Source organism: Erythrolamprus reginae, chromosome 4 (genome assembly GCF_031021105.1).
Source record: "Erythrolamprus reginae isolate rEryReg1 chromosome 4, rEryReg1.hap1, whole genome shotgun sequence".
Classification (NCBI taxonomy): Eukaryota; Metazoa; Chordata; class Lepidosauria; order Squamata; family Dipsadidae; genus Erythrolamprus; species Erythrolamprus reginae.
This window is the reverse complement of record NC_091953.1, coordinates 24,389,720-24,415,805: the sequence shown is the minus strand read 5'-3', so window position 1 is coordinate 24,415,805 and position 26,086 is coordinate 24,389,720. Positions and strand designations below refer to the sequence as shown.

At 41.4% G+C, this 26,086-nt stretch overlaps 1 protein-coding gene across 7 annotated transcripts in view; it reads left to right on the top strand.

Annotated features, from left to right (window-relative positions):
• The window catches only part of ATP8A2 (ATPase phospholipid transporting 8A2), a 460,631-nt gene that overhangs the window by 159,577 nt on the left and 274,968 nt on the right, over window positions 1-26,086 (top strand). For all 7 annotated transcript variants that reach the window (XM_070749818.1, XM_070749817.1, XM_070749821.1 and 4 more), the window contains one exon: window positions 22,336-22,508. In XM_070749818.1, the coding sequence (XP_070605919.1) occupies window positions 22,336-22,508 (173 nt within the window). The remainder of the gene's footprint in view (window positions 1-22,335; window positions 22,509-26,086) is intronic.

Genomic DNA, 26,086 nt, shown 5'->3' with positions numbered 1-26,086 from the left:
AACTGGCTGACCAATTGCACTTAATGTGTAACGCTCAATGGAACTGCATGGCATCGGACCAGAATATCTCCGAGACCGCCTTCTGCATAAGCACACCACTGTGTCTACCATCCCTGTCCTACTGTCCTATTGTCCTCTTTTATTATTACTTTTTACTTATGTTTATACAAACTGCTACTATCCTATACATGTTTGACAAACAAACAAATTATTACTTTATAATGCCTTGGTAAGGCCACACTTGGAATACTGCATTCAGTTTTGATCACCACAATGTAAAAGGCATGTTGAAACACTAGAAAGATTGCAGAGAAGAGCAACAAAGATGATTAGGGGACTGGAGGCTAAAACATTTGATGAACGTTTGCAGGAACTGGATATGTCTAGTTTAATGAAAGGAAGGACTAGGGAGACATGAGAGCAGTGCTCCAATATCTCAGGGGTTGCCACAAAAAGAGGGAGCCGGTAGGACAAGAAGCAATGGGTAAAAACTAATCAAGGAGAGAAGCAACTTAGAACCAAGCAGAAATTTCCTGACAGTTAAAACAATTAATCAGTGGAAGAGCTTGCCTCCAGAAGTTGTGAATGCCCCAACACTGGCAGTTTTGAAGAAGATGTTGGATAACCATTTTTCTAAAGCGGTATAGGGTTTCCTGCCTAAGCAAGGGGTTGGTCTAGAAGACCTTCAATGTCCCTTCCAACTCTGTTATTCCATTCTAAGTTCTATACAAATTAATCTAATATGCCTCTGGTTACATATTTGAATCGCAGCATTGCCTTATGAATTACAGCAGGTAGCAGTGCCTAGGTAACCTTCATAATCTCAAAAAACTAAGCCTAGTGATACCTGAAATATGTGGATGAGAAGCCACCACACAATTCTAAGTCTCTTAGGAAAAAACAGAAATTGTTAATGGCAAACAATTTCCGTAGGATTGTCAAGAAAACTGCTTGGACATGTAGTCCAGGAGCTAAGCTTAACCTGGACAAGACTGCTTTTTATTGTCTTATTTTTACGATGTCATTTTAAAAAGAGAATCCTTGTGAGGATGGAAAGGAAAGGAAAGGAAAGGAGGAAAGGATATTTTATTTTGCCATGTGTGATTAGACACACAAGGAATTTGTCACTTTGGTAGAAACTTTCAGTGTACATGCAAAACAATAGAGTGATAATAATTATTTTATTTTATTTATTTGTTTTGTCCAATACACAATAATACACAATGAGGGTCATAGAGGATATAATCAGGTAGAATGTATTAAAGAGGGAATAGAGGAGAAAATAAAGGAGTGAAATATAACTATGAGAGAATAGCAGGAAAAGATATAGGTATAGAAGAGAAGATATAGGAGATATAGGAGAGACAATAGGACAGGGGACGGTAGGCACTCTGGTGCACTTATGTACGCCCCTTACTGACCTCTTAAGAACTTGGTGAGGTCAACCGTGGATAGTCTAAGGGTAAAGTGCTGGGGGTTAGGGGATGATACTACAGAGTCCGGTAATGAATTCCACGCTTCGATAACTCAATTACTAAAGTCATATTTTTTACAGTCAAGTTTGGAGCGGTTAATATTGAGCTTGTATCTGTTGTGGGCTCTTGTGTTGTTGTGGTTGAAACTGAAATAGTCTTTGACAGGCAGGACGTTGCAGCATATGATCTTGTGGGCAATACTTAGATCATGTTTGAGGCGTCTTAGTTCTAAGCTTTTTAGACCCAGGTTTCTAAGTCTAGTTTCGTAGGGTGTTCTGTTACTGGTAGAGGAGTGAAGAGTTCTTCTGGTGAAGTCTCTCTGGACATTTTCAAGGGTATTAATATCATAAATGTGGTATGGTTTCCAAATAGATGAGCTATATTCTAGTTATATTATATTATATATTATAATAATGACACCCATAACAGAAGGTAGTAGAGAAGAAGAGAAGGATAATAGTAATACAGGTATACTTCATGGGTAAATATACATGATAAGACAGTACTGTGGTAATTGGGTGTTTAGCAGAGTGATGGCGTGAGGGAGAAAATGTCTCTGGGTCTAAATGTCTATGGAGATTCTCAGCATCCAGGTTATGGTTATTGTCCCAAAGGTGTTTTTTCAAAAGGCAAACAACTTGGTTGCTAAAGTCATATTTTTTACAGTCAAGTTTGGAGCAGTTGATATTAAGTTTGAACCTGTTGCGTGCTCTTGTGTTATTGCGGTTGAAGCTGAAGTAGTTGTTGACAGGCAGGACGTTGCAGCATATGATCTTGTGGGCAATACTTAGATCATGTTTAAGGCGTCGTAGTTCTAAGCTTTCTAGACCCAGGATTGAAAGTCTAGTCTCGTAGGGTATTCTGTTTCGAGTGGTGGAGTGAAGGGCTCTTCTGGTGAAGTATGGTTGGACATTTTCTAGGATGTTGATGTCCAATATTCGGTGTGGGTTCCAGACAGGTGAGCTGTATTCAAGGATGGGTCTGGCGAAAGTTTTGTAAGCTCTGGTGAGTAGAGTGAGATTGCCGGAGCAGAAGCTACGTAGGATCAGGTTGACAATTTTAGAAGCCTTTTTGGCGATATTGTTGCCATGGGCTTTGGCACTTAGGTCATTTGATATTAGTATACCAAGGTCTTTTACTGCGTGGGGGTTGTTTGTCAGGTTTTGTTTATTTAGTTTGTATACGAGGTTCAGATTCTTTTTGCCGATGTGGAGAACAGAGCATTTGCTAGATGATATTTGAAGTTGCCAAGTGTTAGACCAATCTGAGATGAAGTCAAGGTCTTTTTGGAGAATAGTTGTGTTGTCTGTGGTATTGAAAAGTTTTACATCATCGGCAAAAAGAACACAGTTGCTTTTTCTTTGAAGATGTTTCGCTTTTCATCCAAGAGTTGAAGAAGCTTCTTCGAATAGAATAGAATTTTATTGGCCAAGTGTGATTGGACACACAAGGAATTTGTCTTGGTGCATATGCTCTCAGCTTACATAAAATAAAATATACATTTGTCAAGAATCATGTGGTACAACACTTAATGATTGTCATAGGAGTCAAATAAGCAATGAAGAAGCAATATTAATAAAAATCTTAGGATATAAGCAACAAGTTACAGTCATACAGTCAACATGGGAGGAAATGGGTGAAAGGAATGATGAGAAAAACTAGTAGAATAGAAGTGCAGACTTAGTAGAAAGTCTGACAGTGTTGAGGGAATTATTTGTTTAGTAGAGTGATGGCGTTCGGGGAAAAAACTGTTCTTGTGTCTAGTTGTCTTGGTGTGCAGTGCTCTGTAGCGACGATGTTTTGAGGGTAGGAGTTGAAACAATTTGTGTCCAGGATGTGAGGGGTCAGTAAATATTTTCCCTGCCCTCTTTTTGACTCGTGCAGTATACAGGTCCTCAATGGAAGGCAGGTTGGCAGCAATTGTTTTTTCTGCAGTTCTGATTATCCTCTGAAGTCTGTGTCGGTCCTGTTGGGTTGCAGCACCAAACCAGACAGTTATAGAGGTGCAGATGACAGACTCAATGATTCCTCTGTGGAACTGTATCAGCAGCTCCTTGGGCAGTTTGAGCTTCCTGAGCTGGCGCAGAAAGAACATTCTTTGTTGTGCTTTCTTGAATGAGAAGTGAAACATCTTCAAAGAAAAACGAGAAAATTCCAGTTGCCTCTTGAAAAAGCACATTTTTGGGGGGGGGGGGGATTTGCAAAATTAGTCTCCTCCTAGGATTCTCTTCCACCAAGCCCCTCTTCCATTTTTCTTTTGCTGTGAGCTACTTAACCGGCTTAATAGCTCCATATGTTGCAAATTGTACAGTTAATATAGATATCATATGTTCTGAGCAGCAGAGGAAAATAAGGGGATTTCCCTTCCTCCCACCGGTAAGCCGACAATAATTTTAATATGCGAAGACGGTGGATTGAAAAATGGCAGAATAAATACCAAGGGGGAAAACGAGGTTTAAGGCTTGGCATTTTTGAAAACCAAGGGTTGTTATCCGGAGGGAGACACTAGGGACTCTTCTAACATCTGCGGCGCAACGTAGTTATGAGACGGGCAATGTGGAGATCCATGACTGCAAGCAAAAATGGGACTTAGCAGAAGGAGCTAATTAGGAAAATTGGGAGGGAGAATTCATTGGGGGGGTCAACTTTGCTGTCAATTTTTTTCCCCTTGCTTGAAGCCTTTAATTCCCTTCCCCCTAATCATACAGAGATGCAAAGATGCCAGCTTTAATAAGGAACTGCACAAAGAACTATACACTGTTCTGCCGGGCTCTCTGATAGGAGCTTACAACTACATTGCCTTAAACATAGCATAGCCCATAATATCCTCTGCTACAATGTCTTTCCTGTTAAAGACTACTTCACAAAAATACATGAACACCCAACAGATACAAACTTAAAGTAAACCACTCCAAACTCGACTGCAGGAAATACGACTTTAGTAACCGAGTAGTTGATGCATGGAACTCACTACCTGACTCTGTAGTATCATCACCTAATCCCCAAAACTTTACCCTTAGACTATCCACTGTTGACCTCTTCCAATTCCTAAGAGGTCGCCAAGGGGCGTGCATAAGTGCACCAGAGTGCCTTCTGTCCCCTGTCCTAATGTTTCTCTCTTACTAGTATCATGTATATAAACATTGTTATATCTTTGTTGTTCTGCCGGGCTCTCTGATAGGAGCCTCCCGAAAATTCAAGGGTACAAATTTCAGACACACACACGTTTGACAATTCAAAACAATGTTCTTTATCACAAAAGTCAAAATAAACAAAGCACTCTTTTTGTATTGCAAAGAGCACTCTTCCCAAAACAACTGGGTAGTTTGTACAATGTCCCTTAAGCAGTCATTAAGTACTTAGCCAGCAGCTGTGAAGAAACTTCACACCCCTTCTTCTTCCAACGAAGGGAGACACACACACACGTTGCTCTGCTTTGGTTTCAAAGGCATGAGAAAGCAACAAAGTCCAGCAACACAAGATTCCTGATAAACTCCCATCAGATATTCTTCCACAATGGCCAAACCCACATGCTGCTATTTATAGCAGCAGCCCTAATTACTGGAGTCCCACCCAAACACAGGTGGCCTCCCTTATTTCCTGTAATATGTTCTTATTTGGTCTCTTCTACGCATAATCCTGCACTTGCGTGGGTCCAAAATGTCATCATCTGAATCAACGGAAGATAAGGGAGAGTGACTGCCTGGGCTGTGTGCCAAGCCCTCCCCTGCCGAGTCACTCCCACCTTCTTCTTCGTCCGAGGAAACTAAACTCTACACTGATTCTGTCGGCAATAACACAGGCCTGTGACATGTTGAATTTTCCCCTGCATCCACCTCTCCATTCCCTTGGGCAGGAGCTGGGCCAGAGCCAACCACAACATACACCAAAATAATGTGGTTAAATGGAATGACTTGGAGGAACAGTGTTAATCAGGTTGTCAATAATGTTTGAAATGAGTCAGTAATACAAACGTGAAATCAAATAGAAAATGTCCAGAGATACTTTTCTAGAAGAGCCCTCGCACTCCTCCACTCGCAACAGAATACCCTACACAACTAGACTTACAATCTTAGGTTTAGAAAGCTTAGAACTATGTCGCCTTAAACACGACCTAAGCATAGCCCATAAAATCATCTGCTACAACGTCCTTCCTGTCAATGACTACTTCAGCATCAACCACAACAACACACGAGCACACAACAGATGCAAACTTAAAATAAACCACTCTAGACTCGACTGCAGGAAATACGACTTTAGTAACCGAGTAGTTGATGCATGGAGCATTACCAGACTCTGTAGTATCATCACCTAACCCCAAAAACTTTACCCTTATACTATCCACTGTTGACCTCTCCCGATTCCTAAGAAGTCCGTAAGGGGCGTGCATAAGTGCACCAGAGTGCCTTCCGTCCCCTGTCCTAATGTTTCTCTTTTACTAAAATCATATACATAAATATTATTGTATACCACCAATACGTACTTGACAAAACACACAAATAAAACAAAATAAAATAAATACGTAGCTATCCATATTTTAAAAGAAAAAAAACTGCTTTTCCATACTTTCAAGTCATTGTCTACAATTACAAGTGAAAGCTGGGTGATTGAATTCAGCTTCCAGGTTTAAGTACACAGTGAACTGGACAATTTGAACATTATCGAGTTTCACTTTATTTCATCATGTAAAATAAGTGGGGTTTAAGTTGAGCTATGGATGGGCTGGAAAACTTTTTCTAGGGGTGAAAGGGTATATTTTGCATGCTCTCTTGTTCCATTGCTTCCTTGAGAGATGACAGCATAACTTTCAACATCAGCAGATTGCTGATTCAATTTATGTCAATAAAGGGGGATAAGAACTAGGAGGAGAGCCAGCTCCTCATTGTACAAAACTCCCCAAAGAAATGGATGTCCCACAGACATTCCAGTTATTGCAAAACAAAGGAGAAAAAACAGGCATGAGATAATGTCTTTTTTACTGATGTTATATCTTCTGAATCTATATCTTTGCTTTAGTTAAATAAATGAAAGGGACAGTGACGTTCTTTATACACGCATGTGCACTGGAGGCATTACCATACACCGCTAATAAAGGATTTATTCATTTATTTATTTAATTTGAATTTTTATGCCGCCCTTCTCCTTAGACTCAGGGCGGCTTACAACATGTTAGCAATAGCACTTTTTAACAGAGCTAGGCTATTGTCCCCACAATCTGGGTCCTCATTTTACCCACCTCGGAAGGATGGAAGGCTGAGTCAACCTTGAGCCAGTGATGAGATTTGAACCGCTGACCTACAGTCAGCTTCAGTGGCTTGCAGTACAGCCCTCTACCTGCTGCGCCACCCCGGCTCATTTTGAAGCCATCAGAGTCTGCAAAGATAAGTAAAACAGCGAGACGGGGGTGGCAGTATTGGGCTGCAGCACGGTACACTGTCCTGGTAGGAAAACCCCCCGATGTGTGCTTGTGCATGCCCGCATGAGATTTGACTCCTGCAGGAAGCAAAATTTTGCACGAGGATGCTCGCACACGGGCGATTTTGCTGATTTGGGGCATTTTTTAGCTTCCGCGTATGCGGAATGCTAAACTGGGCTTACCACCGCAGCTCATAAGTGCTAGTGAGGCCAGCGCGATTTTGCTTCTGCACCTATGGAGGTAGCAAAATTGCACACGGAGCCCCAGTTGCACCCATGTTTCGGCGAGTTATTTTTGCTTCCGCGCATCCGAAAACACAGGAGCACCTGTGGCTCCATGCCCGATTTTGCTACCTCCACAGGTGCAGAAGCAAAATCACGCTGGCCCTGCAAGCCCAATTTAGCGTTCTGACTAGTAGCCCACCAGTGGGGGAAGCAAAAAAAATTCACCAAAAATTGCCAAAATTTCATGCATGTGAGCGTCCTCATGTGAAATTTTGTTTGCTGCGCATGTGCAGAAGCCAAATCTTGCACACATGTACATGCACGCCAGACGCACTGGTCACCGGAAGCACACCAGTAGCACCACTGACTAGGAGCCCTTTACTTGGGGGGGGCGGAAAGGTGTGCCACGCAATTTAGATTAGCTAGAAATTTAATTTAATTTATTTAATTTATTAGATTTGTATGCCGCCCCTCTCCAAAGACTCAGGGCGGCTCACAACAACAATAAATACAGTAAACAATAATACAAATCCAATTAATAAAAGTAGAATTAAGTAGAAAAGCAGCAAATCTTGCTTTCTAGCTAATCTAGATCACACGACACAGTTGATTGTAACAGTTATAACAGTTCATACTCATTCTCCTGAACCGATAGCATTTTGTATTACCGGTTCAGGCGAACCGGTCAGAACCAGTACCATTTCACTGCTTCATCTGCTGTACCTAATACAATAGGTTTTTTATCTGGGAATAAAACCAACCGAGATCCTTGCTCAAACATTTATTGGGATCCAAATGGCTAAACCAGTGGTTGATTGCTCCTGTTTCGGACCTGTTCTTAGAACTGGTAGCACCGGTGGTAGGAGGCTCTACTCACCCGCCTGGGATGTGCATGTGCAAACTGGTAGTAAAAAGGGTTTAGAATCCACTACTGGGCTATACCCCTCATGCAAATGCTGATGTTCTGTAAATTCCAGTAGACATCTAAAAGCCCAAAGTACTGTGAACATTTAACATACCAGAGAAGATTATTTATAGTAAGAAAACATACATCGCTCTTTTTTCAGCAGAATTACTTGTGGATCTGATAGTCATGAAGACTTACCTGAACTAGATTAATTCTATTTTTTGCATTGGCTAATTTTATTATGCCTGGGAAGCTGGTATTGTTGATATAGCTATGAAAGATGGAGAGCTAACACATTTAACATAGAAACATAGAAGACTGACGGCAGAAAAAGACCTCATGGTCCATCTAGTCTGCCCTTATACTATTTCCTATATTTTATCTTACAATGGATATATGTTTATCCCAGGCATGTTTCAATTCAGTTACTGTGGATTTACCAACCGCGTCTGCTGGAAGTTTGTTCCAAGGATCTACTACTCTTTCAGTAAAATAATATTTTCTCATGTTGCTTTTGATCTTTCCCCCAACTAACTTCAGATTGTGTCCCCTTGTTCTTGTGTTCACTTTCCTATTAAAAACACTTCCCTCCTGAACCTTATTTAACCCTTTAACATATTTAAATGTTTCGATCATGTCCCCCCTTTTCCTTCTGTCCTCCAGACCAGGGGTCCCCAACCACCGGGCCGCAGACCAGTACCGGGCCACGGGGCATGTTGCACCGGTCTGTGGAGTCAGCAGCTGCCGGCCCTCATGCCGCCACCCCCTCCCTCCAGCGCTTCGGCTCCCGCCGGGCAAGAGGCCTCGGGAGGCAGGTTCTGCCGGCCACAGGACGATGGACGGGACAGAGGGGCAGGAAGGACCGAGAGGCTCAAGCCTCTTTTGGCTTCTGCCGCGGGGCGCTTTTGCGTTTTTGGCTGGGGGGAGGCAGGAAGGCCAGCCTGACCCCCTGTCTCCAATGCTTAGCCCCCGCTGGGCAAGAGGGTTTGGGAGGCAGGTTCTGCCGGCCACAGGGCGATGGTGGGAAAGAGGGGCGGGGAGGACCAGCACCCCCATGCTTAATCCCACCCCCAACCACACCCCTTTCCGCCCCCACCGGGCCATAGAAAAATTGTCTTGCTGAAACTGGTCCCTGGTGGAAAAAACGTTGGGGACCACTGCTCCAGACTATACAGACTATACATTGAAAATTCTCAAGAGAGGGGTAGCAGGAAATCTAGGACAGATGGAATACTTCGTTTTCACAGTTGTGTACATAAAAAAAATGTTGAAACCCATGTGCCACTTGGGAACAGCTGACAGGCATAAAAATTGTCATCTCATTGGAATGGACACCAGCTGAAAGCAACTTATTTAATTTTCAACTAACACTAAATATTTGATGGTTCCATGTGATACTTGGTTACTGGTAATAATTTGATTTGGTTGGTTTGTATTTTCCCCCCCATGCTAACATTATTTTTTCCATGTTGACATTTTATTTTTCAAATAATGGATAATTGGATTAGTTGCAGAAAACATTTCAGCAAAATATATTTGGTAAACTAAAAATAAAAACTTAACTGTTGTCGTTATTCTTCATTAAATAATGAAGCATTAAATATGCTTGTTATTCTGTTCAACTAAAAAAGAAACTCTTTTCACCAAAGCAGTTTGATAAAGCTGCTGTTAATGTTTCTGATAGAATATTAATATATGTTTCATAATATGCAATTATGTAATTATAATTATATGCATACAAGGCAGAAGCCCGAGGATCAAATCCCAGTAAGGGTATGGCTAGCTGATGAGGCCAGAACAAGACCGAAATAGCGCTATCCTAGTCTCCCTTAATTTTAAAAATTCAGCAAAAACATGGGATACATTATATATATTGGAAAACCACCTGGGTGACTTTGCGCCAGCAACTGTCCCTCAGGCCAACCCACCTCACAGGGTTGATGTTGTTGTGGGGAAAATAGGAGGAGGAAAGAGGATGTGTCTGCTTGATTTATTTGTAAAAATAATAAAGATGAGATACAAATAAGATAAATAAAAAACAATATGCTAATATACTAAAAATAAAAATCAAATAAATAAATAAATACTATAATAAAACTTAAAAGTTTAGTTATTTAATATTTATTAATGCAATATCCACGTTATAAATAAAATAAATACACAGGATTATTTTCCTAAAGCAAACTTCAGGATAGGCAATTATATTACTGAAGATGGATATTGATATGCCACACTCAATGTGATCTTTTCTCTTGGTATTGTCATTATCTGTAGTATACTTCCCCTTTGTTAATATTGTAAGTCTCCAACACATTGAGGATATTACACACACCTGCATTTACTTACTAACTAACTAACTAACTAATTTACTTAGTTACTTATGTATTGAATTGTTCATTCAATTTGTATAAACTCACATATGTGACTATAGGTAATGCACAATAAAAAAGCAAATAAACAATTGTAATACAATAAATATTTTTTAACATATTAAAACTGTTAAAACACAGGTACAAAGAAAGCCATAGGAAAACGAACCATCAGCCTACATACAGTTTACCAATTTAATTGCGTGTTTTAACAGTTTCCTTTTTGAAATAACATATATTTACAAATAAATATGAAACATATTAAATACATTGAGATATTTTTAAAAGAAAAAAAAATGCAGATTAATGAAGAGACTTTAACTGGTATGTGAATACATGCAGAACAGTGAATTTGTCCATGCTTGTAATCCAAGTGAGTCCGGCCAATTTCTCCAAAGATCTTATATGTGATACAGAGCTAAAGAGTTCCGGATGTAACTTGAAAAGTTGTACCTAGTGAGATACAATCGCTATGCAGTTGGTTAAATTTAGGAGCATAGATTTCATTTTTATTTTATTCCATAATAATGAAGTTACAGACCTATGCCCATCCGCTATTAGATTAGATTAGATTAGATTTTCTAAGTTTTCCATTGGTGCCCTTACTCTGTCTTCTTTTCCCTTTGTGAGTTTGTACATGATTGCTATTAAGCAATTTTGGAATACAAACTCACTTTATGAGCAAAGGTTAATTAGGGCCTGAAGAAAGCCTGGGGCAGAAAAATACAGATGCGGGAACTGTAGAAATAAGGTCTACTGGTCAATTTTCTTGAGTGTATGACTTAAATTAAATGTAAGACCAAGAGAACTATTCCTTATCCACACCAGACTCAATGATCTTTCAAATCTCTCTTCAACAGAGAAATTTGCATGTACAATGCACAACTGAACCTCTAAGTCCCAACTGGGAGCATTTCAGTCTTGTAAGTCGGAGCAGGCAGAGCCTGAATAATTGAAATGTGAACAATTCACTACCAAGTTCACAATGGGGCCATGTATACAATGAGCCTCCTGCAGAATGCACAGGCTGTTTTCAGCTATTAGTCAGCTCCTTGAGGATGACTATGAAGTAGTAGTGGGTTGCTGCTGGTGCGGTAGCGGACTGCGTATTATTAGCGGCTGCCATATTGCTCAATTTGCGCGCCACCGCTCCAGTGGCACTCCTATGGGCGCCGCCATATTCCCCCCCCCATTTTTCATATTTTTTGGTTCGTGCGCATGCGGAGAAGGAAAATCTTGCAGGATGACGTGCTCGTGTATGAGATTTAGGTGAACTTTTGCTTCTGCGCATGTGCGGAAGCATAAAAAATCACCAAAATCTCAGACGTGTCCATCCCCTTGTGAGATTTCAGTGCGTTTTTGCTTCCTGCGCATGCGCAGAAGCAAAAATATGCTGGGGACACACATGCACATGCAGGACAACTGAAGCTGCGCATGCAGCGCACCGGTAGCGGCCGTAATGGCAATCCGACCCTGCTACGGAGGCCCAACAATTTCCTGTGCAGCTAAAATCAGCTCCGTTCTATGTATGTGAAGCTAAATACTTTTTTGCAATTATAAAGAGTAAAATAAAAAGACAAAACACTGCAACATTGTCTGAAGGTTGAATAATGGCAACTGGACTTCATGTTGGATTGAAACATTGTGCTGCTTATCCAAGTAGCTTTTTCAGTCTGAGCAAGTTGGTTAGAGGCACCTCCAGAGGTGGCCAGCAGGCAGGACGGGGTGGAATGCAGTTCCACTGGCAGAAATGAAGATGCGTGCACAGCTCCAGATGATCAGTGGCTGTCACTTCCTGGATTACTGGTCTCGTCTTGGCTCTCCTTTTTTCCCCTGATGCTGCTGCTGCATCTGTGCTCCTTGCTTTTTTCCTCTTTCCTCCTTCCTGGCCTTGGACGAGCTTCCCTCTCTCCTGCCCGGCTCCCCTCCAGCCTCTTGTGGCCACCTCCTGCCTGAGGTGCAAGCAGAAGGCGTGGGTGGAAGCAGCACTGGCAGCATTTATGCTTCTGGCAGCACCTGTTCGCCTAGCTACCCAGCCTGAGGGAAGGAGAGCGTGGGAAACACGAAGTAAATTGTCACTCCAGCAAGCGACAAGGAATTAACAGTTCACTTGTACAATGATGATTGTTCAAGCAACTCCCACCTGATCACATGGCCAGCAAGCCACTCATATGTCCACATACAGGTTCACACTGAACGACCTTCCTAGGGCAAAGGATTTAGGAGTTGGCACATTTACATCCCAATAACTCTCTGCCTACTCACCCAACAAGTCTATGTAGCTTAGGTGAGAAATGAAACCTCCCCGGAGGACACATGAAGTTCCACAATCAACTTGCTTAGATTAAGAAGCTACTTGGATGAGCAGTGAAACGCTTTGAACCAACAAGAAAAGAAGTTCAGTTGCGATGATTCAACTTCCAGACAACTTGACCTTGTTAAGTGTTAAGGAGTGTGCAGAGTCACCCTTGAAATTGCACAGAGGAAACGTGGAGGTGGCAGATATCCAGCTAGTAGCCCAGCCATACAAGTAGTAATTCAGATAACCAGAAACATTAAGTGTATAAATATTATTTACTTTCTTAACCATCCACGGGTTGAACACTCACGTTTTCTTTCTTTCTCTCTTTCTGTCACTCAATCTTGGTGCTAAGTCGTCCTCGCGGCTTCCGCTGGTGAGTCAAAGACGTCGCACTTCTGGATCGGTCTGGGAAGGCCAATCTCTTTGAAGGTTGGCAAAGGGGGTTCCCCAATGTCTAGGGGGTGCCGATCACACCCCCAGCTGCACTGGAGTTTCCCCTATTTGATCGCAGCTCCTCGGGTCTGCGATCGCCTGTTTGGCAGCCAAAAAAATCCTTCAAAAGCCCAGCTTTCTCGGAGCGGTCAAGAAAAACAGGGCACCAGGGCAACGTCACAACTGGAAGTCCTTCCGAACTATTTTCACGTTACGAACCCCCCGCCGCCGCTGGAATGCCCCGCCTCCAGACTTCCATCGCCAGCCAAAGCACCTGTTTTCACGCTGGTGGGATTCCCCTGAGGCTCCCCTCCATGGGAAACCCCAGCTCCGGATTTTGCGATGCTGCAGAGGAATCCCAGCAGGGGAATCCCACCACCTCGAAAACAGGCGTTTTGGCTGGCAAAAGGGGTGAATTTTGTTCTTGCATGCATAAATCGCTTTTCCATTGATTCCTATGGGAAACATTGTTTCATCTTATGAACTTTTCACCTTATGAACCTGGTCCTGGAACCAATTAAGTTCGTAAGACAAGGTATCACTCTACAATATATACAATACTATAAACCTTACTTACAAAATCTGAATATGCCTAGACCTACATACCTATACCCATGAAAATCTACGAAAACACACACACACACACACACACATACATACATATAACCATACTCAAAGCAGCATGAAGCCAATAACTTCAGCCTGAAGATGGCGAATGTGATTTCGCCGAAACGTCCGAAAGACACTCAAAATATTACACGGGGAAAAACCCGAACTCACAACAATGTACATACATATACCCATGAAAATCTACAAAATATATAGAAACATAGAAACATAGAAGACTGACAGCAGAAAAAGACCTCATGGTCCATCTAGTCTGCCCTTATACTATTTTCTGTATTTTATCTTAGGATGGATCTATGTTTATCCCAGGCATGTTTAAATTCAGTTACTGTGGATTTATCTCCCACGTCTGCTGGAAGTTTGTTCCACGATATCCATATCCATATCCATACATATACATACACACATACATGTGTGTACACACATACACACACAGAGAGAGAGAGAGAGAGAGAGAGAGAGAGAGAGAGAGAATGTAGTCCCTAGCCTTTATGATTCACTCATGAAAAATAATCTTTATGTACACTCACAAGTTGCTTTGGGAGCTACAATGGGAAGACAAATCTGTTGTTGCCTGTTTAGGGAAGTAAAATTCCAAGGAACAAAAGACCTGTACTTTTTCAGCTTATTAAATTGATTACACTGATCAATGTGGCTGAAAGGCTTTTGGGGCAATCCTTGTGAATGTGTCTGTAGGGATTGTCCAGACTTCTATGCTTAATTTATTGTTGTGGCCAATTCTGTAGATCCAAGGGTCGCCATCGCTCTTTCGCAATCCTAAAAATTGGGCCATTTCCTCTCTTTTATTTTAAATCCCACATAGTTTCTTTAATGGCTTGAATATGGTCCTATGGAATGTCAACTCTTCAGGATTCTTTGTTTGTTTGTTCACTTGCTGAGTAGTACTGATTAGATGGAATATTTTCTAAAAGGATTTAGAAAGTTAGGAAATTCAAACAAACCATCACAAGATTTCTTCCCGAACCACAGGTTGTGGTCCCAAGTGTGGACCACACATGAGCTCTGCTTTAGTTTATTGTAATTCCCCGCCTGTCAACAAATTGTGCTCTGTTTGCCAAGATTTGCAACAGTGCCCTACTGTTCATCAACATGAAATGCTCTGGAGAATGGAATTCAATTTATACAGGTCAGAAGAGTCAACGTTTGTTTTTTGGTAAACACAAGTGTGTGTGAATTGTACACGAACAAAGGTATAATCACTGCCAGGAGCTTTTCAGTTTGCTTGGTGAGTTAAAAAAAAACGTAGATGAAAAATATTGAAGTGTTTAATTTTTCAAGGCTCTCAGGATGAAGTTATAGCGAGCAACAGGATCCAGGTATGCTATTAATTATCTTCAGTTACATTGCTGCATTCGCTCTTCAGTTTTTTCTTGGTACAAGGAGCAAGTTGGTTTTGCACTAACATTTTCCTTCATTTTCTCTCCAAGTCTATCCTGTAGTTTCAGCTGGGGCCATGCTCTGTTTTGTTTTGGGATGAGTTCACACATTACACCTAAGACTAAGGGATTTGCAAGGATTTTGTGTTGTGTGAACCCAAGTTTATGTAATCAACTATGGATAAGCAATCTCATCATGTGCTATATAAATGGGGTCTAGTTATAGAACAATCTTGCCAAGCATGTGCCTGAATAGTTATGATTGTTCCATAGCTGAATACAGTGGTACCTCTACCTAAGAACGCCTCTACTTACGAACTTTTCTAGATAAGAACCGGGTGTTCAAGATTTTTTTGCCTCTTCTCAAGAACTGTTTTCCACTTACAAACCTGAGCCTCCGAAACTGTAACTGGAAAAGGCAGGGAGAAGCCTCTGTGGGGCCTCTCAAGGAATCTGATGGGCGAAAACAGGGCCGGAAAAGGCAGTGAGAAGCCTCTGTGGGGCCTCTCTAGGAATCTGATGGGAGAAAACAGGGCCGGAAAAGGCAGGGAGAAGCCTCTGTGGGGCCTCTCTAGGAATCTGATGGGAGAAAACAGGGCCGGAAAAGGCAGGGAGAAACCTCTGTGGGGCCTCTCTAGGAATTGAGCTGGGGTGGCGCAGCAGGTAGAGTGCTGTACTGCAGGCCACTGAAGCTGACTTGTAGATCTGAAGGTCAGCAGTTCAAATCTCATCACCGGCTCAAGGTTGACTCAGCCTTCCATCCTTCCGAGGTGGGTAAAATGAGGACCCAGATTGTGGGGGCAATAGCCTTGCTCTGTTAAAAAAAACAGTGCTATTGCTAACATGTTGTAAGTCGCCCTGAGTCTAAGGAGAAGGGCGGCATAAAAATCGAATGAATGAATGAATGAATGAATGAATGAATAAATAAATAAATAAATAAATAAATCTCCTGGGAGGAAACAGGGCCGGAAAAGGTGGGGAGAAGCCTCTGTGGGGCCTCTCTAGGAATCTCCTGGGAGGAAACAGGGCCAGAATAGGTGGGGAGAAGCGTCCATAGGGCCTTCTAGGAATCTCCTGGAAGGAAACAGGGCCTCCATCCTCCCTGTGGTTTCCCCAATCGCACACATTATTTGCTTTAACATTGATTCCTATAGGAAAAATTGCTTCTTCTTACAAACTTTTCTACTTAAGAACAAGTTAAGTTCGTAAGTAGAGGTACCACTGTATATCGTGTGCATGTTGTAGGAGAGGTCCAGGATGAGAAGCCAATTACATACATAGTATACAAAGGCAGTATTCACTTACTTTCCCTACCAGTTCGCAAATGTGAGCACACACTCTTTGATTGCACACATGTGTGCGGCTTCAAAATGTGCAAAACAGCATAGCACCGGAGCAAATGGGTTGGGCTGGCCCACCCGCAGGTTGCCTGAACCGGCTGAATACCACCTCTGATAAAGTATTGGGCAGGCCCTGGTACACCTGGGATCGCTGTTCCGGTAGCGGAAATGGTGATGCGTGTGCATTTGCGCATTCCTACCGTGCATCCCTGCGTGAGATTTTGCTTCTGCGCATGTGCGGAAGCCAAGAAATCAAAGAAAATTGCCAAAATCCCACACGAGGACACTTGCACGCATGAGCTATCTGTGATTTTTCAGCCTTTTTTTGCTTCCGCACATGCGCGGAAGCAAAGAAATTGGTGAAAATCGCTGAAATCTCGCACATGTGAGCATCCTCACGTGAGATTTCGGTGATTTTCACCGATTTCTTTGTTTCCATGCATGCATGGAAACAAAATCTCATGCGGGTGTGTGTGTGAGCCTGCCACCACCCGTGCACACCCACAACGGCCTCCGGGAGCGATCCGATAGGAAAAAGTAAGTGCGGCCCATCACTGCACTGATACTATGTCTGCTTATTGGCACCTGATTTCCAGGTTAGAGGATTCATAAGAGAATTCAATGTTTGGGTTAGATTTTTAAGAAGGGAATCAAGATGTTGCCTTTTCTTTCTTTTTTCTTTTGCTTTCGGTTATTACACAGTCCCGTGTAGCTCTTTTGTCAAGAGTGCAAAAGTAAATTACGATGGTCCTTTTCTAGGATATTTATAGATGCGCTCACATCCCTACCTAGGAAACTGTCCTGGGATTTCTTGGTGCTGTAAACTTCCATCCAGTTTAATTTTACTTTTTATGATCAGTTAAGATCAATAGGAGATGCCACCTGCTATGACAAATAAGTCAAGGCTCACATCAGGGTGGGCAGCAGGCAGGATGGGGTGGAACGCAGTTCCACCGGCGGAAATGAAGATGCGTGTGCATTTGCGCATTCCTACCGTGCATCCCTGCGTGAGATTTTGCTTCTGCGCATGTGCGGAAGCCAAGAAATCAAAGAAAATTGCCAAAATCCCACACGAGGACACTTGCACGCATGAGCTATCTGTGATTTTTCAGCCTTTTTTTGCTTCTGCACATGCACGGAAGCAAAGAAATTGGTGAAAATCGCTGAAATCTCGCACCTGTGAGCATCCTCACGTGAGATTTCGGTGATTTTCACCGATTTCTTTGTTTCCATGCATGCATGGAAACAAAATCTCATGCGGGTGTGTGTGTGAGCCTGCCACCACCCGTGCACACCCACAACGGCCTCCGGGACCGATCCGATAGGAAAAAGTAAGTGCGGCCCATCACTGCACTGATACTATGTCTGCTTATTGGCATCTGATTTCCAGGTTAGAGGGTTCATAAGAGAATTCAATGTTTGGGTTAGATTTTTAAGAAGGGAATCAAGATGTTGCCTTTTCTTTCTTTTTTCTTTTGCTTTCAGTTATTACACAGTCCCGTGTAGCTCTTTTGTCAAGAGTGCAAAAGTAAATTACGATGGTCCTTTTCTAGGATATTTATAGATGCGCTCACATCCCTACCTAGGAAACTGTCCTGGGATTTCTTGGTGCTGTAAACTTCCATCCAGTTTAATTTTACTTTTTATGATCAGTTAAGATCAATAGGAGATGCCACCTGCTATGACAAATAAGTCAAGGCTCACATCAGGGTGGGCAGCAGGCAGGATGGGGTGGAACGCAGTTCCACCGGCGGAAATGAAGATGCGTGTGCAGTTCCAGCTGATCGGCAACTGTCACTTCCTGGATTACTGGTCTCGGCTCAGCTCTCCTTTTTTCCCCCTGCTGCTGTTGCTACATCGGTGCTCCTTGCTTTTTTCCTTTCCTCCTTTCTGGCCTCGGTCAAGCTTCCGTCTCTCCTGCCTGGCTCCCCTCCAGTCTCACGTGGCCACCTCCCGCCTGAGGTGCAAGCAGAAGGCGTGGGTGGAAGCGGTATGCTTCTGGCAGCGCCCGTTCGCCTAACTGCCCAGCCTGAGGTGGGGGTGGGGTGACCCAGAAAGGAGAGCGCGGGAAATGCGAAGCAAATTGTCATCCCAGCGAGCAACACTGGTAAGATTGTAAATTGAGGACTTAACAGTTCACTTGAACAGTGATAATCGTTCAAGCCACTCTCACCTGGTCACATAGCCGGCAAGCCACTCCTATCCAGTCACATGACTATTAAGCCACACCCACAAAATAAGTCACACCCACAGTGTGGCAGTAAAAATTTTGGCTGCCCATTACTGGCTCACATGCATGTATGCATATTACATATTTATGGCTTAAGGCCGTGATGGCGAATCTATGGCACATGTGCCACTGGTGGCATGCGGAGCCATTTCTGCTGGCCTCCGCCCGTTGCCCTAGTTTAGATCCATCTGATTTTTGGCTCACACTGAGTCTCTGAGAGGAGGTTTTTGGCCTCTGGGGAGGGCAGGCTGTTTTCACCCTCTGGTCCACGCTCTAGATTGTCAATTGAGAATTATCTGTAGTTAAAATTTGGTGTGCATTTTTTGCTTCAAAAATAATAGAAGACAGATGCTCCAGTTCCCACTTTTAGATTCCTTTTCCCCAAACTGGAAAACAAAATAAGCGGATGTTTTTTATCCCCCACCCTTATTGTTTCTGCTGTCCTCAGCAGATAGCCACTTATGACCCATTAGCAAGTCTGAAAGCTGAGCTGTGCTAGCCTACCCACCTGCTATGTCTGCTCAGTATACAATTTTAGTGTGTCATGTTAACTCAGGAAATTAGGTTAATTGAGAAAAACAGGTTTAAGGTTTTGTTGTGCCTAAAGTAAATGAAACACATTTTCAACTTTATTTAAGGAAACATTTTCAAGGGCATCACTTTACCAAATGATCTAATTAACACCGCTGAATCCTAGATGCTTTGTAGAATAATGATAAATATGTTGAAAACATATTAAATTGTGATTTGGAAAATATATTTCAGATATTCAGAAACCCACTGATCATTAGGCAGGATATTGTCAGCTAAAGTGGAAAAATAGTTTTTAAATTTCATAAAAAAACAGGAGAAATGTTGAGTCATGTGCTGTTTTTCTTGCATTGTTGAAGCTAAATTAGATCTTTGTAATTAGATGCTTCTCATTTTTCCCTTCAAAAGGTTTTGTATTTATAGGATTATTCAGTCTTATACTGATGTTATGATTAGTAATTCTATAGATGGAATATTCTGTCCATTCTTTAAATGCTTCAAATTTAAGCTTTATTGAACTTTCAACAGAATGTTTAAACGGTGTTGAATTTGGATGGAAATGAAACTGCCTTTCTTCTTTCATGGTTTTGATATGGGGTAATTTTCACAATTTAGGGAAAAGCCACTCACATTTTAGCTGATGCTGGTGGTTTAAATTTCCCAGAATTCTTTGGAACAAAATGATTTCTAAAACAGAGTGATTCTGGAGTCTTTAATTTTCTATTTAAGTTTCTATCCTGCATTCCCTGGCCTATATAGTTTATGCATGGTGTGTTTGTGTGGATGTATTGTTTTAAATAAGGGTTTTTAGATTTATTTATTTATTTATTAGATTTGTATGCTGCCACTCTCCGAAGACTCGGGGCGGCTAACAACAATAAAAAAGACAATGTAAACAAATCTAATATTAAAAATAATCTAAAAAACCCCAATTTAAAGAACCAATCATACATACAAACATACCATGTATAAATTCTATAAGCCTAGGGGGGAAGGGAACATTTCAATTCCCCCATGCCTGACGACAGAGGTGGGTTTTAAGGAGCTTGCGAAAGGCAAGGAGGGTGGGGGCAACTCTGATATCTGGGGGGAGTTGGTTCCAGAGAGTCGGGGCTGCCACAGAGAAGGCTCTTCCCCTGGCTCCCGCCAGATGACATTGTTTAGTCGACGGGACCCAGTAGTCGAACCTCGAGGTGATGAGGGCATGAGTGACTGTAAGCAGTGAGTCCCGGTCCAAATAGGGCCGCAATTGGTGCACCAGGCGAACCTGGGCAAACGATATTAGATTTACCATTGTATATTGTTTTTTATTATTGCTGTGAGCCGCCCCGAGTCTGCGGAGAGGGGCGGCATACCAATCTAATAAATGAAATGAATGAAATGAAATTCCCCCCATTATTTTAAAATGCTGAATGTTTTCAACTTTCATTTTTCTCCAGAATACCAGCCATAGGAATAGATTGGTCTGGAAAGCAACCATACATTCAATGTTTAAGTTAACCTGAATACGTACACCAGAGGATGAAACTAAATCAAAAAGTTGTATCTGACTCTTTGTGACCCCATAGACCATAGTATACAAGTCCTGCCTGTCCTCTACTGTCTCCCAGTTTGCTCAAATTCATTTTCGTTGCATCAATGAGACAATTTTTAACCATCTCATCCTCTTCGTTCTCCTTCTCCTTTTGCCTTCACTCTCTCCCAACATCAGGATCTTTTCCAATAACTCTTCTCTTCTTATTTGGTAGCCAAAGTATCCATATCTGTCCTTCTAAAGAAAAGTTGTGTTACGGAAGGCACGCTAGTGCATTTATGCATGGCCCTTAGTGACCTCTTAGGAATCGGGAGAGGTCAACAGTGGATAGTCTAAGGGTAAAGTTCTGGGTGTTTGGTGATGAAACTACAGAGTCTGATAGTAAGTTGCGTGCATTAACTACTCGGTTACTAAATTCGTATTTTCTGCAGTCAAGTTTGGAGCGGTTTACTTTAAGTTTGTATCTGTTGTGTGCCTGTGTATTGTTGTGGTTGAAGTTGAAATAGTCATTGACAGGAAGGATGTTTTAGCAGATGATTTTATGGGCTATATGCTTAGATGGTGTTTAAGGCAATGCAGTTTGTTTGTTTGTTTGTTTATTCATTCATTCATTCATTCATTCATTTATTAGATTTGTATGCCACCCCTCTCCGATGACTCGGAGCGGCTCACAACAACAATACGTAATGTACAAATCTAATGTTAAAAGAACAATTTGTTTGTTTGTTTGTTTGTTTGATTGATTGATTGATTTTTATGCCGCCCTTCTTCTTAGACTCAGGGCGGCTTACAACATGTTAGCAATAGAACTTTTTAACAGAGCTAGGCTATTGTCCCCACAATCTGGGTCCTCATTTTACCCACCTCGGAAGGATGGAAGGCTGAGTCAACCTTGAGCCAGTGATGAGATTTGAACCGCTGACCTTCAGATCTACAGTCATCTTCATTGGCCTGCAGTACAGCACTCTACCTGCTGTGACACCCCGGATCATTGTATAAGAAACAAACACACAATCTAACAAACCATACATAAAAAACCATAGTAGCTAAGAGGCATACCAATTTCCCCATGCCTGGAGACATAAGTGGGTTTTCAGGAGCTTTCGGGAGGCAAGGAGAGTGGGGGCAGTCCTAATCTCTGGGGGGAGTTGATTCCAGAGGGCTGGGGCCACCACAGAGAAGGCTCTTCCCCATGGGTCCCGCCAGACGACATTGTTTAGTCGACGGGACCCGGAGAAGGCCAACTCTGTAGGACCTAATCGTTTGCTGGGATTCGTGCAGCAGTTCTAAGCTTTCTAAACCTAGAATTCCAAAATTCCAAAGATTTCCGTCAGAATAGATCATGTCTGTAATCTAAAAAGTCATATTGCCTTCTTTCTCATGCATTTTCAACTTTTTGTAATACACATGCAATAACAAAGGTGGAATCTATCAGAATTCCTCCTTGAAGGAATTCTTCAAGCTTTCCAATTTGGGCTGTCCCGCTTAACAAAAATAGTAACAAAATGTTGTTTTCTCCTCCCCTGCTCTCTCTCTCTCTTTTCATTTTAGGCAACAAGAGCTGCATTAACGCACCACTGTGAAAATCTGGGAGACTCACTGGGCAAAGAAAATGATATTGCTTTGATTATAGATGGCCACACTCTGAAATATGCCCTGTCCTTTGAAGTGAGGCAGTCCTTCCTGGACCTAGCATTATCCTGCAAGGCTGTCATTTGTTGCAGGTAAGAATCCAACTTAAGTCCACTGTACTCAATGGATTTATCTTAGAGTGTATACTGTATCCTCTGATAAAGGGCAGTGTGATAGCTCAGTAGTTAGTTAGTTTATTTGATTATTTATTTATTTATTTATTTTGTCAAGCACATATTGGTAGTATACAAAGTGTTGTGGTTGGCTCTGGCCCAGCTCCTGCCCCAGGGAATGGGGAGGTAGATGCAGGGGGAAATTCAACATGTCACAGGCCTATGTTATTGCCGACAGAATCAGTACAGAGTTTAGTTTCCTTGGACGAAGAAGAAGGTGGGAGTGACTCGGCAGAGGAGGGCTTGGCACACAGCCCAGGCAGTCAATCTCCCTTATCTTCCATTGATTCAGATGATGACATTTTGGACCGTCGCAAGTGCAGAATTATGTGTAGAAGAGACCAAATAAGAACATATTACAGGAAATAAGGGAGGCCACCTGTGTTTGGGTGGGGCTCCAGTAATTAGGGCTGCTGCTATAAATAGCAGCATGTGGGTTTGGCCGTTGTGGAAGAATATCTGATCGGAGTTCGTCAGGAATCTTGTGTTGCTGGACTTTGTTGCTTTTTCACACCTTTGAAACCAAAGCAGAGCAACGTGTGTGTGTGTGTCTCACTTCGTTGGAAGAAGAAGGGGTGTGAAGTTTCTCCACAGCTGCTAGCTAAGTACGTAATGACTGCTTAAGGGAAATTGTACAGACTACCCAGTTGTTTTGGGACGAGTGCTCTTTGCAATACAAAAAGAGTGCTTTGTTTATTTTGAATTTTGTGATAAAGAACATTGTTTTAAATTTTCAAACGTGTGTGTGTCTGAAATTTGTACCCTTGAATTTTCGGGAGGCTCCTATCAGAGAGCCCAGCAGAACAACAAAGATATAACAATGTTTATATACATGATACTAGTAAGAGAGAAATATTAGGACAGGGGACTGAAGGCATTCTGGTGCACTTATGCACGCCCCTTAGCGACCTCTTAGGAATTGGGAGAGGTCAACAGTAGATAGTCTAAGGGTAATGTTTTGGGGATTAGGTGATGATACTACAGAGTCAGGTAGTGAGTTCCATGCATCAACTACTCGGTTACTAAAGTCGTATTTCCTGCAGTCGAGTTTGGAGCGGTTTACTTTAAGTTTGTATCTCTTGGGTGTTCATGTATTTTTGTGATTGAAGCCGAAGTAGTCTTTGACAGGAAAGACATTGTAGCAGAGGATTTTATGGGCTATGCTATGTTTAAGGCAATATAGTTCTAAGCTTTCTAAAGCTAAGATTGTAAGTCTAGTTGCGTAGGGTATTCTGTTGCGAGTGCGGGAGTGGAGGGCTCTTCTAGTAAAGTATATCTGGACATTTTCTAGAGTGTTTATGTCAGAAATGTGGTGTGGGTTCCAGACAGATGAGCTGTATTCAAGGATTGGTCTGGCGAAAGTTTTGTATGCTCTGGTTAGTAGTGTGAGATTACCGGAGCAGAAGCTACGTAGTTAAAACATTGGAAAGCTGGCAGCCCAGGCTCAAGACCTGGATGCCATGTGACAAGGTGAATTCCCATCCTAACTCCAGCTCCTATCAACCTAACAGTTCAACAATATGCAAATTAAATAGGTGCCATTTTGGTGGGAAGGTAAAAGTGCTTTGTTATGTCATTCTGGGCACATGACTGCAGAAATATCTTCGGACAATGGCCTTGAAACAGGGATGAACACCTCTCCCTACAGTCAGCAACAATTAGCAGACTAAAATCTGCAGGAACTCCCTTAGTTTTTATATATTGTGTATGTATAGAATTATAGTTGTTAGCATAAATGGTACCGTAAGACTCTTTTTAACAATGGCCAGATTTAATATTTAATTTAAACATGGCAGCTTCCTTCTTTCTGTGCTGTAAAAAGTATATTAAACATATTCATACTTAAAGACAATGTTAGATTGTTTACAAAATATAACTGTCCTGTGTTTGCTACATAACACTTAAATTCAAGTTTATATTGTTTTATTACTGTTGTTAGCTGCCCCGAGTCTGCGGAGAGGAGCTGCATACAAATTTGATAAATAAATAAATAAGTCAACATATTTATTGATTGATTTCATTTATTCAATTTATTCAATGTCACAGTAGCTTGTCACATATGGGATATATTGGATTTTTGTTTTGTGTATCCTTTTCTGACTACTATTGGTTTTGAAGTCATAATCTTGTTTATTCTTATTCAGTTATTATTTGCTCAGCTAATGATCCTGACATATGGCTGCTTTATGATCGCAGTGAGGGTTTAGCAAATATTTGAAAAAGTTATGAATATTGGTTAGCTCCTTAGCGTTGATATAAAATAGTATTCTTGGAGAGAGCACTTCTATACTCTGTGTTGTTAACTCCCACTACTTGTTTATTTTTAACTAACCTTGTTGGTACAGATAATGAATAGAACATCAATGTATCTGGTGATGTACCTCCTTTTTTCTGCAAACCAAGCCCAGATTTATTGCATTTCCATTTTTTTAAAATATTTTATTAATTTTCTTAAAAATGACAAACAAACACACAAACATTTAATATATAGTTGGGGTTATAATTACCCCACTTATCTTAGAAGTCTATTTTAATACAGAAAAAGAATATACTATTAATTCATAAAATCAACATGCTAATTTAAATGAAAAGAAGAATTTTGTTTTATATAATTCAAATATTATGATAAGAAAATAAAAAGAGAAAAAATTATTCTAATATGTTTACACTTTTCCATGTCATTTAAATTTTATTTTTCTTTTTATTTATCCATATGTAAACTTTATTCCAAATAATATAAAATTCTGATTCTTCTTGATTATTCAACCATCTTGTCATCGTATCCATCTCTGCACAATCTAAGATTTTCTTTATTACCTCGTCTTCCTTGATGCAGGAAAGGAAGATATTAAAATATAAAGAATTAATAGATGATCATATGAAATATTGCATTTCCATTTTTAAAGATTTCTCTGGAGAGCCAGCATCAACAGTACTTTATGGTTACAGCCGAAGAAATAAATACACCATATATCTTAAGCGTATTTAAAGTTATGTTGAATGGCAAATGCATCTGAAGTACCATACCCCTGTGGAAATGAAAAGCTAACTCCTAATAAATGCTCCATTAAACCCTTTGAATGCATGCTATTTTATATTGACAGTTGCGAACCATAGCCTGTCTAGATTTGATAAAATATGGTAGCATGGGGTTAAGAAATAACGATGGGCCCTAATTTTACCCTCTTTCCCCGCTATTTAATTTGAATGCCTCCACTATTTAATTTGAAATTTCCTCTTCCCTGTGGCCATCCTGTTTCAGCTTTCTTCCTCTGTGGCTTTAAAGTGCACTGTCTTATTTGACATGCAGGAGTATGATTAAAGCAGCCCAGAGTGGGATAAAAAATGTTTTCTTTTCTCTAGGAGCACCTGGCAAGTGAAAGGAATTTCTCTGTAAAGCCTTGTAGGCTGTTAAAGGCATTCCTCATTCTCCCAGGAGAAACTTCACTCCACTTTCTTTTATTTTCCCCCCTCTTCAACCTCTGAAATTACATCAT